Source organism: Cotesia glomerata, linkage group LG4, assembly GCF_020080835.1.
Source record: "Cotesia glomerata isolate CgM1 linkage group LG4, MPM_Cglom_v2.3, whole genome shotgun sequence".
Taxonomy (NCBI): domain Eukaryota; kingdom Metazoa; phylum Arthropoda; class Insecta; order Hymenoptera; family Braconidae; genus Cotesia; species Cotesia glomerata.
Genome location: NC_058161.1, coordinates 14788849 through 14808423, shown reverse-complemented (window position 1 = coordinate 14808423; position 19575 = coordinate 14788849). Strand labels below are relative to the sequence as shown.

Genomic DNA, 19575 nt, shown 5'->3' with positions numbered 1-19575 from the left:
CTAGAATATATTTTACAGTATTTTTTATTCTTTGTATAACTCGCATTCTCTTTAGCTTACGTATTTGAATATAAATAATAATATACACTATTTATAGAGAGTGAAGGATAAAAAAAATAAAAAAAAAATTCTTACTAAACGTAAAAGATTTATAAGATTGCAAAATGTTGAAAAGCTCTTATCCATGATTAAAAAAAATAAAAATAAAAAAAAAGTTTGCTTATAAAAAATTCACAATTCTACTTCACCAACTGGAAAATTTTTTGCTTATAAAATTCAAGTACCCGAATAATATTAGATTCTGGCAAAAAATCTAAGGGCACTTTAAATTTAATTATAAATTATAGATAAAAAAAATTAAAAAATTTTTTATCTTTAACTATTGTTTGAACAATTTTTCTGTCTGCAGATAAAAAGTAGAGCTTAAAAAAATCTACAATCATCGTATTGTTAGATTCTGAAAAAGTATCATATTGCTTTGAAATTCTAACAGCTAATCCCTGAGACCATAAAAAAATTTTTAAGCTTTTCTACGGATTTTTAATTAAAAAAATTGGATTGTTTTTAACCAAAAAATTTTTTATCACATCCAAAAGTTGTGAAAAATCTTCCTATGTTAACAACAATCAATTATAATAAAATAAAATAATGTAGTAGATAAACCACATAGACCAACTTTTAATTATAAGACTACAGGTCTCTCTTGATAAACGATGAAGGAATCTCTCAATTGCAATGAATAAAATAAAAAAAAATGATGTATTTTTTTGTAGACAGTCTTATGATATTAAATTGTATTTGTAGTTTTTTACCTCTTACATTGTATACATCAACGAAGTACTTAAATTCGACAATTACTGTTTATAAAACAGTAAATACAAATATGAATAAATATTTAAACAAAATATGCAGCTAACTGTGCCATTTTGTCTTTTGGCGGTCTTGATTTTCCTCTGCCGCGACTTTTATTAGAATGACCACGAGTTCGTGTTATAACGGGTTTGGACGCAACAGCTCTATGTTTTTCAATTAGTTGTGTAAAAGCAGTGGTGCAAAATACACAGCCTACCATTTCCGTAGCATCGTTTGGTAATTTACTTTTATCGGGTTTATATTCAACTGCTATTAATTGTGCTCCACATTCAGAACATACTTCTGGATCTATAGATATTTTATGAGCATTTTCAAAAAAGTGAATGATAACGTCACAACGATTACATCCTAACTTCCATTTAGGTCCTGAGGAAGGATCTAGAACTAATATTCCATGATCACACTCTAAACAACTAGATATTCCATTGGAATTCAATCCATGGGGGCATGTAGGATGAGTACAAGAATTACATCCTAAATTACCTTTCTTCATATCACGGAATGGTGGATTGTTATAACAATATGGGCAGAATATAAAACTCTTGCCTCGAATACCTGTTGACCATGATAATAATTCAAAGTCATCTAATGGACATTTCAATTCTTTGTAAATACGAATATTCCCATTTTGTGGTAAATTATAAGTTTCATTGCAGTGAGCGCAATGTAATCGAGTTGGTTTTGTTTGAATATATTTCATATACCGCCGACATTTACCACACCGAGATAACGCTTTCCCCGTTGCAGATAATGGAGAGAATGATACTTCAAATAATTGATCCATTCCTTCAATATTTGAAACAAAATAATGGAATTTTTGTCTGAATATTTCTACGGTGTGATTGAGAACTGCATTGTAATTAGCTTGTCCTAAGGCGATCAGATTAAGCTGTTCTTCAACTGCTGTTCTCATTGTTGGTAATACTAACTCTGGATCAATCTAAAATTAGCCAATTAGTTGTATGATTAGATCTTTCAAATAATTATTTATAATATATAATAATAAATATAATATATAATATATTAATCAATGCGATTAAATAATATGAGGAAGTCCGAACGTAAACTCAGAAAAAAAATTATATTTAAAAAAATTGTCATTTTTGTGAGAAGAAATTCATTTGTTGGAGAATTTCAACAATTTTATTTCTTAGCTAAAAAAATCAAAATTTTTATCACAGTAAGTTTTGTGTTGAAAAAAAAGGTTATCTATGCAGAAGTGGAGATCCACCTATTTTAGATAAAATTGAAATAAAATAGAAAAAATTGATCTTTTTGATTTTTTTTTCTTCTCAAATCGTTCTTCATGGTGGATTTATGATAAAAATTATAAAAATGAAATATTTTGGTTTTTTTTTTTTTTTTTTTTTTTTCATTTGAAAGTTAAAAAATTTACGATTCCAAAAATTTTCAAATGATGATATTCTGAATTTTTTTTTCTAATTGATTCTATTTTTATCGATCTTTAAGAAAAAAAATATTTCATAACCGAAAAAAATAGCATTGTCACCATATCATTGAAAAATCGTAAATTTTTAACTATCAAATGAAAAAAAAAAATACATCAAAACATTAAATTTTCATCATAGAAGTGTATATTCATACATAATGAAATCCTGATAAATTCACGCAGCGTGAATGTAAGAACCTTTACATTCGCGCAACGTGGATTAAAGGCCCTTATATTCACACGGCGTGGATTTATCAAGACGTTTTTAAGTATAAATAGACATGTCCTTTATTGATTCTAACTACGTGAACAGTAAAAAGTTTATGCAACTTCTCGAATGGAAAACAATTTTCACACCGGAAACTTGCGAAAAATAAAGTTAAGAATTACAATTTTCTACTTTTAAATTAATAAAATTTTTTTTTTACTAAACTACTTTCATAAAATTTATTCGCTACATTTTATAATAAGATTATTTTCTCTAAAGTGGGAATAAATATAAAAATTTTAGAAAATACCTTTTGATATCCATGAACAAGAACGATTCCAAGTGAAGTTGGAACGAGTTTTCTTCCAGTAACAACATTGACATAATTTCTCGTACAGATATTATTGATATGTACTGGAATCGATGCATCAGTACCAATACCGTGTTTTTCCATCAGAGTGATTAATTCAGATTCGGTTAAATAATCAGGTGGCTGTGTAAAACATTCTGATAATTTTACATCACTGATATTACACTTATCGCCTTGAAAGAATTGTGGTAAACTATTGTTTTCATTTATTGACTGCCACGTAAGTAAACTTGTGTAGCCAGGATCAATGGTTGTTCGACCGACTAGAGAGAATGATTCTATGCCAACTGAAAATTTCACTGTTGTACTCAAGTACTTACAATCGGGTGCAACCTGTGAAAATATTTAAAAAATATTGATTCATTACTTCACACAGATTTTTGATATGAATTAGAATTAAATTGACGACAATTTGTTACCGTTGCAATAAAATGTCGAGTGATAAAATCATACAGTCTCCAACTATCCCCGTCTAATTCATTTCTTGAAGCAGATTTCATTGGTGTAATCGGAGGATGATCACCAGCATCATGGCCTTTTCTCGGACGATTTATTCCTTTTTCCAATATTTTTCTTACATCATCGCCCCAATCGGAAGAGTTTCGTTGTTGTTTCAATGTTGCTCTGAAAATAATGTAATTGAAACATCAGATCAACTTATTATTATTTATAAGTTGATTTACGATAAATAAAAACAAATTTTCGCTTACAATAAATCAAAGTTTTCTGGATAAGATGTCGTTTCAGTTCGTGGATAACTGATGTATCCTTGTATATAAAGACGCTCAGCTATCTGCATGGCATGATGTGGTCCCATACCTAATCCAGAACTTGAAATCCTCATCAACTCTACTGTGTTCAATGCTAGTGGTCGTGCTTTCGTTTTTTCAACATTTTGAACACTGACAACTCTGCAAAATAAATTGGTATTTATTTTTTTAATATTTTGAGAGGATGGAATTGGCAAGAAATTTTATTTTTATCTCTAATTATCTATATAATTAAAAGAATAAGGTAAATTTTATATCCGGCGTATCTATATAATAAATAAGTTTTTTTAATTAAATGATCTGAATTTTTGCCTTTTAAATATTTCATATGTTTTTCAGCAATAGTTAATTTATTATAAGTTTTCGATGTAATTCTAAATAGATTCAAATTTCACGATAATCGTCATTTGTTTATTTATTTATTTTATTTTGTAGATGTGAATGTGGTTATAAGTCAAAAATTAATTCATATAGTTAAGAGATTAAGAAAAATTTTGTAACGAGTATATATTTATCGTGAATTGGATTTGATAATTTTTCAGCGATAGTCATTTATGATTTAAATAATTGAGAGAGTAAGGAAAATTTTGTGACGAGCATATTGTTATTTTTAAAGGAATTTTTATAGTTTAATTTATTATCATAAGAATGGTCTTGACAAGAATTTGTGCTTTTTTATTGTTTTATACATATTTTTAGTGATAATCAATTTTTTTTTAAGTTTTTTTGAGGAGTTTAAATAGTTTGTTCATTCTATAAATTTGTTCCGTCACATATGTCCATTGAATTATTTTTATTTGATCCTGTCATAACACCATTATTTTTTAAATTTATTTCAAAAGTACCCGAACTATGTATAGTGTAATTATAAATATCAAAAAATCATTAAGCCAAAGTTTTCTTATTCATGATCCGTAAATTTCGGCAGTCGCTAGTAATTTATAAAAGATTGAAAAAAAAAAATTTTTTTAATTAAAAAAAAAAAATATCTAGACCGCGGAAAAATATACCTATCAGAGTTAAGTACCTGATACTTGCAAAATATTAGGTTTGCAACAATGGTCTAGATCTGGAGTATCTGAAATTTGGACTATTGACAAAATTTTAAATGCTTCTGGCGAAATAAATTAAAATTTTCTAGGGAATTCATATAATTTTAAAAAAATAATTCTTACATCGCTTCACGATGATCTTTCACGAGACTGAGAAATGAATTAGCTATTTCTTTGTCAAACAAGCGGTTTCTATCCCAGTTCAGAGATAATTCTAGACTTTCTGATAATTTTATAATCACTTGTAACACCCAATAAGGATCAGGTTTGAAAGTCGAAATTTCATCGTGTCTCTGGACACAAAATCCTAATGTTGGTGTTTGACAGGGTCCATATGATATTAATGAAGCATCTAAGTCACCATATTTTCCCTAAAATTATCATAAAATGCAAATTGAGGAAATGTGAAAATGATGTTTTAAAAGTTTGTTTTTCGTACTTGGAAAAATTTTGTTTGAAATCGAGTAAACGAACAACCAATACGTAAATCCAATTCTTGACGAGCATCGACACTTTTAGCTTCGTTTTCATTCGGCTTAACAAGATTCGCTAATGCATATTTAATATCACGATCAGTAATTGCTGAAAAACGGGCTCTCCATATATTCTGAGAAGGAAAATGTTCAAAAGTAATATATAACTTACAATTATCATAACTTATTACTATTAATACAATATATTTTGTTCGAGATTCGCTGTTAAGATCGATTGAAAGAAAAACAGATCGCAACTTATATGGAAAAATATATAATTTATAGGAAGTAAAGTTGCTTTTGAAGCGAATATGATAAAAATTTAAAAAGTAAATCTTATTGAAAAATTTGATAAATAGAATATAGGAAAATCGATTGATATTATTTAATATTTATCAACGTTTAATTTCAATAATCTTTGATCAATATCATCCACTAGCCAAATTAGACAATATCAAATATTTTATATGTTGTTCTTAAAAACGAATCTCAGAAATAATATTGAAATTAGCAGACATCTAACAATTCTTGAAATTTATATACCGAATTAATTATTCTAAAAAAAAATATTTTTTCAAATTCGCACTTATATTTTTTTTTTAATTTTGGCATGTAGAATTTATTCTGCTTGTTTTTACGGCGCATTTATGATAAAAAATGTCGTGAAAGAAAAAATAAAGATTTCGATATCTTTTTGCCTTTAAAAGTTGGAAAAAAAAAAGTTGCTTTCATGTTTTTGGATAAAATTTCTACTTTATCTCTTTTTGAAAAATACATAAAAAAAACGAACAATTAAAAAAAAAAAATTGATCAATTTGATCAAAAAAAAAATTTAACATAGCCCAGCTTGGGTTGACCTCACTTGTAAATAATTACCAGTAACTTTTTGTTGAATTTTTTTCAGTATAATTTAATTGTTAGATGTCTGTTAAATTCCGTATCATATCTCCGAATAGAATCAAAAGTTATAAATGTTCATATTACATTTGGATTTATCGAGCGTGCGTATTGAAGAGCATGTATAACTTCAAAACAAATATTTTCACCTTCTTTATCACAATCTAACCATAAAATTAAATAATCTAGATTTGATCCCTCTTTGGCAAGAAATGTGGGAATTTTAAGTTTAGGTACTGCTTCTTTTTTTTCTGTTGGACAAGAAAATAATTCAGCCTATAAACAATAAAAAACATTGGTTAATCTCTAATACAATATAAGAAAATATCATACAATTGATTAACATTCATTTTTTTAGAAAAGAATTAGAAAAAAAATACTTACTGGATCCACTTTGTCCCAACTGTTATATTTACCCACAAAATCAAAACTCATAACATGACCACAAACTGAAGTCATTTTAAAATTAACAGTTTCTGATTTAAATTGTCCAACCCATTCATGTACTGAGCATGATCCATTCATTCCTAAAATAATAAATTTTGATAAAAATTAATTGATTTTTCAAATCATATGTTCTGTCAAATAAATTTTTCATTAACCTACCTTTTCTAGATGAACAGTGTCCATTACTTAAAATATTAGCCAAAGATGCGGCTAGAGATGGCTTTTCAGCCACCATAAAAGCGGTTTTCATTTTTATTTATTTATTTTAACTATTTTTAATAGTTTCAATTTTCAAAGTAAACAAAAACTAATTATTCAAATAAACTAATGTCGAATTACGACAGTCGCTAGTTACACTGACACCAACTGTAATTAAGAGAACTACTTACAAGCATTGCAAACATAAATAAAAGTACGTAAAAATTTACATTGAAGATCGTGGCTCTACCTGTTGGGGAACAATTGTGTGTTCATCACAGTTTGCAAAGGTCTCCATTTTTTTAAGATTCAAGGAGCGTTTTGAATGATTAAAAAAAATAATCATGATCAAAAATCATTGCAATATTTTTTTTAATAGTTTAAAGTATTTCACAAAAAATTTTTTATGTGTAGAAATGTCCACAAAATGAAGCCGAGCAAATATGTTTTTTTAAATATTTTCACAAAATGCTTTAAATTTATATAAATTTTTTCTCTTTTTTTCGAGTTATTTAAACTAATTTAATATTTTTATTTTATTTATATTAAATTGTGCAATTTTTTAAACATAACGACATTACTTTCTTGAAAAAATGCTTGCCTTTATCATTAAAAAATAGGCACAAAAAATTTCTTAATTTGTTTTAATTTATTGATCAAATTAGAGATTTGAATATTTTTCATTTTCCGAAGCATTTGAATCTTCAAATTCTTTATCAGAAGCTTTGTGCTTTTAATAATTTTTTTAATTGAAAAGCAGAAATTTCAAAGAAAATATAAAACATTCAAATGATCTGTTAAAAAAATGAAGTATTCAAACCATATTTACCATCTTTGCTCAATTATATCAGACTATCTATTTTTAATTTAATGTAGGTATCATGAAATAAAAAAAAATATATAAATAATACTATATACATATTTTTTATCTAGTAGGAATAATTTTTAGATTAATAATAAAATAAAATAAGATAGTCACAAGCGGCGTCAAAAAATATGTTAGAAATTCTATTATTATATTAATCGCCCTATAATAATTATAAATTTCTACTCTCTTCGCAGATTTTCTAATCTTGCTTGAAGATCTGCATCTGCATCTGGAAGATTGCTGCCTCCTCCCGAAGCATCTTCTCCACCGGCACCAGCCGCTGTTGCTACAGGCTGCTTAGAACCAGCAATACTGAGAGAGCCTGTAGCTTGAGGCAATCCAGATAATTGATCGGTTAGTTGGAGACCAAGCTCGTCCAGAACTTGCGCTACTACTGCATCACTAAAAATAATGAACATTTTTATTTCACGAATTAGTAGCAATAAATTTTTGTAACAAAAAATTTATTAAAAATCAGAACTAATAAATTAGAAAAAAAAATTTCTCATGGAAAACTCAAGAGACAAACTTGACGGTGTTTTCAAAATAAAAATAAGTAAATGAATTTTTATAAGTTTTTTTAAGTTCAAGTTACCTCAAAAGTATTATACTGTTATTTAATTTTTAACATATCATTACAGATTTTCTTCAATTATTTTTTCTATTACTTATAATTAATTAGTCATAACAATGAAATGTTGCTATAAACTTATGATACTGAAATTAAAAGACATTTGCCAATTTTTTGGATTTTTATAAAAACTAAATTATTATAAAAAAATGTTAATAAAAAAGTTCCAATTCTAGATATTAAAAAAAATTACAAGTGGAAATGTTTTTTAAATATTTTTTTTTTATAATTAATTTTTTATAAAAAAATTATCAGATGTCTGCTGATTTCAGTATCATTAAGAACTTTAGTATAATTATCACATTACTAGTGACCCTTTTATTGGCTAAAAGGCTGTTGGGTCGATATATCAATAAATAAATAAATAAATGTGTTTACCTTTCTTCTTCGTCACCTTCATCTTCCATTGCATCATCAATAGCATCATTCATAATTTCTTCTTTCATATCCATTATTTCAGATTGTTTTTCAAATTCTTGCAATATTTTTTGTATATGAGGTAGGTTTAGTTGTCTGAAAAAGATTTATATAATTACATAATAATAATAATAATTATTACCAGTAAAAACAGATACATAAAATACATAGTACAAAAAAAAGTGAGTACGCATTAATATCTGTCCTATAGAGATGTTTTACATCTGTACATAGGACTGGAACAGTATACATAAATCCAAGAAAAACGTATAGCTAAATAACAAGTGATACTTATTCGACGATCATAAACTGTTTTATGTTATATATTAATTTGTATTATCCATTTTGTTAATTTACTTTTAATTGACTTTTTGCTGCAATCTAGTTTACATATACAATACATTTTTGGAGGACCAGCAGATAAGATAAAAAGTGAAGCAAAAAGGGTGATTCTAAAATAACATTCCAGGTGTATAAATAGTGATTATAAATTATAAATTATCAATTATCAATTATTAAAAATTTTTTTGTTTTTCTCTTCTCTCAAATCTCTTAAATCTATCTTCTCTTTTACAGATGTTATTTATTGTATATAAATATTAACTGAACATTCTACACATGAAAATGTAATATATTGTTGTAAATTACCGAGGGCGTTCCTTTTCAAATAAATAAATAATTATATAATAATTAAATAAAATAGATATATGGCTCAGGGAAAACCAACTATCTCTTAATGTAGAAAAATCTACTTTTATTACCTTTGGAAGCTACATAGACAGTATCCCAAATAAGTTTGATTTACAAATAAATGGTAAGCCTCTGACAAGAGTTGATAATTGTAAATATTTAGGGATATATTTTGATAAACACTTGAAGTGGGATAAACATGCCTATGAATTATCTAAGAAGCTTAACTATTTCACTTTCCTTTTTTACAAGCTTAGCCAGGTACTTAATTCTTCTATTTTAAAAACTATTTATCATGCACTGTTTGAAAGCATAATAAACTATGGCATTGTTGCATGGGAAGGAGCCTATAACAATTCAATTAAACCTGTCACATCTCTTCAACATAAAATAATTAAAAAGCTATGTAAAAATAATTACAACAATATCCCCTTGACAATTAGAAACTCATTTATAATAAATGCATTAACTTACTACTATCAAGAATGTAAAAGCCTATTCTATGAAAAATGTACAAATACAAGATCTAAGTTGTTAGTTCTACCAAAAATAAACAAAACTATTAGTACTCAGAATGCTTATTATGTAGCAATTAAATATTATAACAAACTCCCTGCTGATATGAAAACTATAGTCTGTAGTAAAAAATTGTTAAAAAAAAAGTTGTTACTTGATAAGAAACCTTAATGGTTAACATGTTTGAAAAATGTAATGGAAAATGCGAGTATTTGATTGGATATTTCTTTTTATGATAATTATCTATAATTTTGTATTTCTTTCTATATAAATTTATTACTTTTGCACTTATTATCTCTTTGCATTGTATTATCGACAAAAATTTTGTAAAAATTATATATATTGTAAAATTGGTATTTTTGTACTGGTTCTATAAACAGGTGTCTTTACACCTCGATAGAATTATTTACCAGATAAATAAATAAATAAAAAATTACAAAAAATATATTATCAATTAAGAATGACTCACTTGTTCATATTCTGCATAGCTCTGGTAACACCTTTCATAGCATTTGCCATTGTATTTTGAGATTTTAACGTTTGTATTTTTAATGAAACTGCCTGAATATTCGCTTTCATTAACATAAATTTTTTAACATATCTTCGTGTTCTTACTAAATCTTTAGCCATGATTTTAACAGCATCCTAAAAATAAACAAGATGAAAAAAGTTATAACAAACAGTATTGAATTGATAGTTTTAAGTAACGTCAATTAAAATATAATCAATTACCATTTGTCCTTCTTTAGCTAATTTTTTAATGTCAGCTATTATTTTTTTCTCTTGTTGTTCCATCCTTTGTCTTTCACGATCTAAATCTCTCATTGCTTTATTCAATGCCCGTTGATTTTTACGAAGCATTTCATCCGGTGTTACCCGTTTTCCAAAGAGCCACTCCATTGCGTATAATAATTAAATATCCAAAAACAAATTAGTTGAAATACTTTGGTAACAATAACATTAAAAACTTTGGACGTTAAAATATATTTTATAAAATTATGCTTAAAACTTGCAGCGTAATATTGTTTAAATATTAAATATTGTATATTAAACAGTTCACAATGAAAAGGCAATTACTGCAAAAAACAAATTTTGTTAATCAATTTTATTGTGAGATAAATTTTTATTTTGTTTCAATTAGTACTGTCACTTACTCTTTTTATCTCACATTAGCCATGACTCATAAGGAATGTATATTATCATCAACGACAATAACATAACATAGTATAGGTATGCCATACTTATAGTTAAATTGGACGCGTTCAAGTGTAACTACTGTCTTTCAGAGAATTAGCGCAATCATAATACTGAAATCCGCACAAACCTTAACAATTTTTTTGATTTTATTTAAAAAATTAATTAATTTTCAAAAAATATTAGAAAAAATTACTCTTTTAACTTTTTTCCAACTTTCACGTGTGACATTTTGAAAATTTTTCTTATTCAATTATCAGAAAAAAATTCTACTTGGGCAATTTCAGTATCTTACGCCATCTCGTTTTTTTTTTATCCCTCAGTAACTTACATTAAAGTTAAATTATTAGTTTTGAACACAACCAATAAAGATAATTTAGGGAATGTTATGATCTGATCCGATGTTTAGTAAGTTTTTACTGCTGTAGATGTCTCAATATTATAGTTAGATTCGGCTCAGATCGGCGGGCTCTTTAAAATTCGCTAAAGAATACGAAAGTATTCCTGTTACGGACTTTGTGAATAATAATTTTTTTTGCCCTCCGGGCGGAAAGTGGCAACTTTCGTCCCGCTGCGCTAAACTAAATTGCCGCTTTCCGCCTTCGTCGGACAAAAAAATAGTATACACTCCTCGGGAAGTAAATAAGAAAGCCTCAGATCACATGTTTGTTACAATTACATGTGATCTGAGACATTTCTTACTTTACTTCCCTAGGTGTGTAATATACTATTTTGCTCGACGGGCAGAAAGCGTCAACTTTCGGCCCGCTGCGCTAAACGAAAGTGCCGCTTCCTGCCTTCGTCGAGCAAAAAAATAGTATACACTCCACGGGAAGTAAATAAGAAAGCCTCAGATCACATGTTTGTTGACCTCGGCTTCGCCTCGGCCAACAATTACATGTGATCTGAGACTTTTCTTATTTTACTGGCCTAGTTATGTAATATACTAAATATTATTATTAATTTATACTAGTTAGGATGAGGACTTGGCATTCGGTATTATGAATGATGAGATTTTATATGCAAGTTATATGGGATATATTGTAAGATGTTTCATATACAGGAGTTACTTGCTTACCGCTATATCTTTATTTTCCTAAGTTTTACATCGAGTTAATAACTTATTTTAGAGGGGAGATTTTAGCTTTAGGGTTGGATTTATTATAAGAATGATTTCTAATTGGTCGATTTCTTCAAGAGAGGGACTCAAAAGTAAAAGTGACGCCTTCGCTTAATTTTCTCTCGGAAAAGTGAAAATAACCATGTGTTTAACACATCGCGTCGTAGTCGTTGCCTGGTTAGAAGAAAAGCCATAAAAAAGGGAATATTTAGTTTAGCCTAGGATAATAAAGTTTAGTTTAGTTTAGTTTATTAACAAAATTATGTCAAGGCAGTTGCCGAATGACAAAGAGTAAGTATACATATAATTTTACATTATTGTGCAGTTTAACTTATAAATATTTAGAGTGTTTTACACAATAATATTTTTAGATAGGTGATAATATTATATACTACATTAAAAATTAATATAAAAATTTAATTTATAAAGAATTAACTAATAATTTTAAGAATCTTTGATGTTACTAAAGAGACAGGTAGGAAACTTTAAATTAAAAAGAAGCTATATAAAGAAGGTTAACGAAGTTTGAAGATTAATAAAATAATGATAGAAGCATTTACAACAGTTTATGATCAAACATCTAAATTAAATAAATAATCAAAAATTTTATTTTTGAAAACCTCCAAGCTTGATGAATTTATAATGTCCTCTGGTAGTTCTTCCCATAATCGTATAACTGTAATTACGAAAGAAGACTCATAATGAGTGGTACTGAAATTTGGGAATTTAAAGAGAATATTATTTTTCTTGGCTGCTAGTCTCTCAGAGCGTCTTACAGTAAGGTCTTCTTGAAATAATTCGCGCAAATAGCTAGGTTTACCAATTTCTAATAATTTATAAAAGTAACAACAAGTAAAATAAATTCGACGACTCTTTATCGAGAGCCATCCCAGTTCACGTCTATAAGGCGAGACATGTTCATCTCGCTTTAAATTGAAGATGAAGCGAATTGTTGAATTTAAAGAACGCTGGAGTTAACAATCATTTTCATCAGTTGCATTTAATAATACTATAGAGCAATAATCAATTAACGGTAAAATAGTTGCCGATACAAGTAATTTTTTAATTGTCCTTTTTTAAAAAGTCATTTTAAAAAGTTAATTTTTCAAAAAGTCCTTTATTCAAAGTCATAAATTGTAGTATTTTGCTAGAGTCTCTAAGAAACAAAGATGTATTTGTTATTTAAGATTTTAGTTTCTCCTTTTTATAGCTTTTCTCGAGATATTATATTTTATTTTCCTCTCGAGTGACCATTCTATATTTAAGTATTCCATATGTTTTATTTTCTTTGTTACGATGTTCTTAATATTATTCTTATTATTTTTCTACAAATAATTATCCTTATAATTATATTATTAATCAATTATTTGTCTGATTTGAATTTAAATAAACCGCTAATTTATATCCTATGTAGATGGCGGCATGTGCTGCTACATCACAGGAAATTACGATTCGTACGGCGCCACGATTTGAAGGCGAATTCTTATAGATCTCAACGAAAGAAAACGAAATGAAAGAATAAAATTTTTCGATATCTCGCTTAGTTTCCGAGATATCGAGGCTTAAAAATTGAAAAAAATTTTTTTCACTTTTTTTAACATATTTTCATAGATTTTTTGATTAAAAATTTTTTTTTCGCAATTATACGCACTTATGTTAGCCTATTGACAAGTAAAATACACATTCAAACTATGTTAAAAGGGCGCAACACGATTACCCGCGTTTGTGATGGCCTAATTACGAATAAAACACACATTTAAACCATGTTAAAAAGGCGCAACACGATTACCCGCGTTTGTGTTGGCTTATTTACGAGTAAGTACAATCTAAATTACTTTTGTTTAAACATTTACTTACCTAAAATTAGAAAAATATTACACGAAGCTTCCAAAATAAAATAAAACAATTGAGTTAATTGTTCATTTAGTTAATTTCGCTATAACTTTTGAAGTGCAATAACTCTTGAATGAATTAACGAATAATCAAAAAAATGTTTTTTTTACATAACGTCGACATTTCTTTTGGATTGTTTTTGATGAAATAAAATAATTTTCGGTGTCTAAAAAATCACGTCGATCGATACCAAGAACGTGAAAATGGGTTTTAAAATAGTGTTTTATGAAACTTTTATCAGACTTTTGACTTGAAAAGCTCAAAAACCTCATAAGTGCAATTTTAAGCGCTTAGATATTTAATTAGCGGAAGTTGCAGGGATGGCCTCCAGGGTCAACCGTTTTCCAGATTTTTTTCTGATAAATGAGCGTTATGAGACGTGCACTTTTCTGATTTTCCAAACTTATCTTTTCTCTCCGTGTAGAGTAATAAATTGATAATTCTGTGAAACTTTTTAAAAATTTAATTCATTCAACTCGGGTCATGATTTTCTTACAATAAATGAAATAAAGAAGAAAAAAATTTGATACATAAGTAATTTTTTTTAAGTTTATGAAAATGTTAGCGCATCAGAACCAATTTTACATATACAAATAATTTTTAAGACAGTAATAAATTAATTTGTATCAGTTTAATACTTGAATAATCAAAATTTTATACATTTAGAAGTTTACGTCAGAATAACTTTAGAACGGCTGTCTTTATGATAAAAGTGTAAGAGACCTTTTTTGTAGAACGTTGAATTTTCTACAAGAATATGCTATGGACTTATTTATATGAGGTGCGTATACTGAGCTAGAAAAATAAACAAAAGAAAGAATTTTTTTTTCTATGTTATTTAAATGGGAAATGGAAAATTAGGGACAGACACCTCTAAATATAAATATTAAGAGCTCCGATTTGAACAGGCTTCTGTTCTCACCTTCATGCAAGTTTTCAGCCTGTTTTTTCGTTTAAAAAAAAAAGTCGCCTAAAATTGACACACCCTAATATATATATGATTAATATATGATTTATATTTTCAAATTTTTAAATTTATTTTTTGACAAGAAGGTTCCAATTCTAGCCACTAGAGCATATTTGACGGTAAAAGGAATCAAAAATTGGATTACCTTAGATCGATAATAAAAAACCATTTTTTTTATTAGTCAAATTTAATATTTAGATGAAGCGCGATATTTAAATTTTTAATAGACAGTGCGCTTGAAATTGCTCTTACTATTTAAGGACATTATTATTATTATTATTATTATTATTATTTTTTTTTTTTTTTTATTTTGAAAATTTTTTTTTTAACTTATAAAATTGAAAAATAAAAATTTTTTTAATAAATTTTTCATTTTGTTGAATCTTGAAGTGTTGATATCTCGTAAACTGTTCAAGATATCGAAATATTTTATTCATTCTTTTCCATTTCTTATCAAAAATCTATGGAAATATGTTAAAAAAAGTGAAAAAAAATTTTTTCGATTTTTAAGCCTCGATATCTCGGAAACTAAGCGAGATATCGAAAAATTTTATTCTTTCATTTCGTTTTCTTTCGTTGAGATCTATAAGAATTCACCTTCAAATCGTGGCGCCGTACGAATCGTAATCGTGCCGATAATTTCTTAAAAAAAAAAAAAAATGTCTGCAATAATATACAAAATATAAAAATAAGCAGTTATAAAATAAAACCATTTCTAAGTTCAGTTATTTTATTATTTTTATGGGAGGAATGTACAGCGGAGGAATGTACCACATGCAGGAGGCTATAGAAATATGCTAACTAATAAATGTGTATAATAATTTAACAAAAAATTTATTCTAAATAAATAAAAATACAACAATGGAATAATGTAGTGTCTAAATGTTATCACTTTTATTCATTACAATTAATTTAATATAGAAAAAAAATATAACTTAAAGTAAAAAGTAGGCTAAAATAATACTAGTCTGGTAATATTAACAATTATTTGATTAAAAATCAATTTTCGTTTATAATTTTACTGTTGGGCTGTGTCAAGAAAATAAAAAAAATTCATTTTTAAATTCTATTTATAGAAATTTATCAAAACAAATAAAAAATTTATTTACTTTATCAGACACTTACATTAACTTAAAAAAGTATGAAAATCATACTTTGATAAGAAGTTTCATACTTCTTTGAGATGTTTAAATTAAATTATCGAAAACAAATGTTTATTATAATTATAATTATCATTAAGTAAATGTTTTTCATCAAAAGCGTGTTTTACGATAAAATTATTTTTATAGACCGTATGTAAATAATTTAACGCGCCACTGAAACTGTTACTTAGATCTCTCAAAAACGTATAATTTATTATTAACTTTATCGAATTCCAAATTAAAGATACAATATTATATAGGTTTTTAATTCGAAGAGGTCAATGAAATGTCTCACTTTCATTCAATTTTTTTTTACAATTTTTTAATTTCTTGAAATATCAAAAATATCAAGCGATTACAACTAAGTTTACATTTGACGTATTTTATTCGTAAGAAAATCAAATTTCAAAATTCAACCGACCGAAAAATCCAATCGATATATGAGAAGATACTTTTTAGTATGAAAGGTAGATGTACCTCCATACTTTATGGATAATTTCCGATGATCTCGTTTGAAATTGGTGAAATCAAAACTTTTTAGACTTTTATAAGCTATTGAGCTTTTTTCGATTAAAACTTGATTTAAAAATAACAATTTCTTGAATATTATTATAAAAATCTAAAAAATTGTTAGATATCTGTTAAACTCAGTATCGTATACATTTTGACGTAATTTACATCATAAATTTACAAAAATATCTAAATAATCAAGCTCTACAATTGAACAATTAAATATCTTGCAAGAATTTATTCATCACGCTTAAACTGTTTAATTTCTTCTGTAAATTAAAATTAAATTTATTTTTGTCATTTTTACAAGCTGGTTTAAAATTATAATTATTTTTTTACTTCTTTTTCTATTGAGAAGTAGTGATTTCTCTATAAAATAAAATTATTAAAAAAATCAATTCAGCTGTGATATGATAGAGTAGCAAGTGAATTTTTCTTTCCAATGCCACAGTTGTTCTGCGGCAACCTTGTGGTACTCATAAAAATGTTTTAATGTAATTAAGGCGTAGCATCAGTGAATTGGAAAAATTTTTTAAGTACTGTGGTGCTTCTGCGGTGATAAAACTGTATTCTTAACGTTTTAGCCTTAGCGCGGCATCGTTGCAGTAGAAAATTTTTTACATTACTGCATATGCGGTGTTGTAGTGATTGGAAATAATTTAAAAACGTAACAAGTATAGTGTTGCCGGAATTTAAAAGTGTGAAGGCAGTTTACTTTAAGTAGAAAAAGGTTTTTTACTCATATACGGATTTTTAAATAATGTAGAATTTAATATTTGATAAATATTATACTTTGGAGAGAAAATTAGTAAGATAAATTTTATCGATCTTAGTTTTCAAAAGCAAGTTTTGCTATCAAATACTCTGTTACTTTTCTTCTATTCTTCTTTAATTTTTTCAATTGATTTCTGATTACCAAAATAAAATTTACTGAGAAATTTAAATATTGACTTTATATTTTCTGCCATATGCTTTTGCAATTCTAAATTACTTGAAATTTTTTGGAGTTTTTGGAGTTTACTCCTTAAGAATCGATTTTCATATAAGGCGTATGGGTATGTAGTCTAGTCAATAAGTGCCTTTTTTGTCAACTTTTTTCAGCAGTCTCCGAAAATTATGATTGAGGTGTCATTCGATTCGAAATGGGATCTTGATGATTTTTGAAAAAAATGAAGTTCCGCCTGGAAAAATTGCAAAGGTTATTAAGAATTAACTGAAAAAATAGGGGTTTAGTTTTTTACAAATATCTTAAAAACTAATAAAGATTTTAAAAATTTTTTTTAAAATTCAAAAAAAGGAAAAAATTTCCTAGAAAAAAATCTTGACTCCGGGAACTGTAGGACCAATATTAATCATTTTCCCAGAGGGATGAAAATACGGTCGAAAATGACTTTGAACACTTGATTAATAAAAATTATTTTAACATATTAAATATAAAATTTAAGAAATGAAAAAAATCAGGGGCTTACTTGATATATAAATGAACAATAATCCGCCTGAAAAAATTTTTATCACAATTTTTCAATTATTTATGCAATTGTTAATTGATAATTTTTTTTTCTGCTTGAACATGTACATTGCAAGTGTGATAATTGTTAAATTGTAACTATTTGAGATTTTTTTCCTCTCTTGGAGCAATTCTTGGAAGGCTTCGCAGAATAGATCCCCGTTCGAAAAATTAAAAAATTTTTCAATTTTTTATTAATAATTTTCGTTGTTGCAAAATTCAAAACTTAAATTAATCATCAGAAAAATTTATTTTTTCAAAATATTATTAATGATCCATTTTTATGTTGTCAGAAGCTGCATGGAAATAACTTTTTAAAATTTTTATCTTTTATTGTTTAAAAAATTGTTATAAACAAATGCGTTGTTTATAAGATAATTGAAAATTTTTTTATGAAATTTCAATCTTTGATACAAATAATGATTTTTAAAAGAAAAATTGTTTCTTAAACAAATTTTTGGAGTTTATTGGAGTTTACACATAATTTTTTTATTTATATCTATCGATATTAATTTGTGATTTAAAAATATTAACAAGTTAATAGAATTAGCTATTTTGACAAATTAATTGCATAATTAATTAATTGCATTCCATTTACCATAATTTACTAATCTATAAGTATATTCGATATAATCGTTCGTAATGAGTAAACTCCAGTCGTGCGTCGGAGCTGACACACACGATTTTTTTTATATTTTTTTGAAATTAAAAGTCTATAAATAACACACTAATCTTTAAAAATTTTGATAGTCACTTTTCTTAAATATTAATTTTTTAAATAAATAATTTATTGATAAAATAACGAAATTGATGATAAAATTTCGAATTCCGAAGTTTGAAAATAAAATTCAGATATCATATTTCAGAAATTTTTAAGAAAAAATTGTAGTAAATATATTTGTTATGTCAAATTTAGACGAATTTTCAGAAATTAAGTATCTTTTTTTTTATCAGCGCAAATCTATAATTTTAAAATAAAAAACGATGAAGAAACAAAGTTTCAAATTATTTGCTTAAAAAAAAAGAAATGACTAGTAAAAAAAAACTTAGTTCTCAAAAATTTCGTTGAAAAACAGCAAAATTGCTATTTTCAAAAATGTTTTATTCGAATTTGGAGTTTTTGTCATCGATCAATTTAGAATTCTGAATCTAAAAAAAAATAAAAATTTTTAATTGAAAAATAAAAATTTTTATTTTTCTAGAACGAGTCTTCGATTTTCATAAGCTAATTTTTTTTTTTTTCAGTAGAATTTAGAAAAAAAATATTACCAACTTTTTTGCAATATTTCGGATTAAAAATTATTTAATGAAATGTAATAAGAGCGTGGCTAAAAAAGAACAATGAACGAAAGTATATTAATAACTACTAATCTTTCGAAATA

At 26.4% G+C, this 19575-nt stretch overlaps 2 protein-coding genes across 3 annotated transcripts; both read right to left on the bottom strand.

The window, feature by feature from the left end:
* Positions 1–779: 779 nt before the first annotated feature.
* LOC123262789 (DNA topoisomerase 3-beta-1) lies at positions 780–7059 on the bottom strand. The gene is made up of 9 exons (XM_044725212.1): positions 6700–7059; positions 6478–6620; positions 6181–6369; positions 5163–5330; positions 4847–5094; positions 3612–3812; positions 3321–3525; positions 2842–3234; positions 780–1813 (listed from the first exon to the last, which is right to left on the bottom strand). Exons 1-9 carry the CDS (start codon positions 6788–6790, stop codon positions 896–898), a joined length of 2556 nt encoding a protein of 851 aa, XP_044581147.1. The 5' UTR covers positions 6791–7059; the 3' UTR covers positions 780–895.
* Positions 7060–7639: 580 nt separating this feature from the next.
* LOC123262836 (charged multivesicular body protein 2a) lies at positions 7640–11090 on the bottom strand. Of its 2 annotated transcripts, XM_044725307.1 has the most exons (5): positions 11015–11090; positions 10593–10936; positions 10330–10505; positions 8616–8750; positions 7640–8008 (listed from the first exon to the last, which is right to left on the bottom strand). In XM_044725307.1, the coding sequence occupies exons 2-5, from the start codon at positions 10758–10760 to the stop codon at positions 7786–7788; spliced, it is 702 nt and encodes a 233-aa protein (XP_044581242.1). In that variant the 5' UTR covers positions 10761–10936; positions 11015–11090; the 3' UTR covers positions 7640–7785. The 2 variants fall into 2 exon arrangements, with proteins under 2 accessions (XP_044581242.1, XP_044581243.1); XM_044725308.1 differs by lacking the exon at positions 11015–11090 and having other exon boundaries at positions 10593–10977.
* Between the last annotated feature and the right edge of the window lie 8485 nt (positions 11091–19575).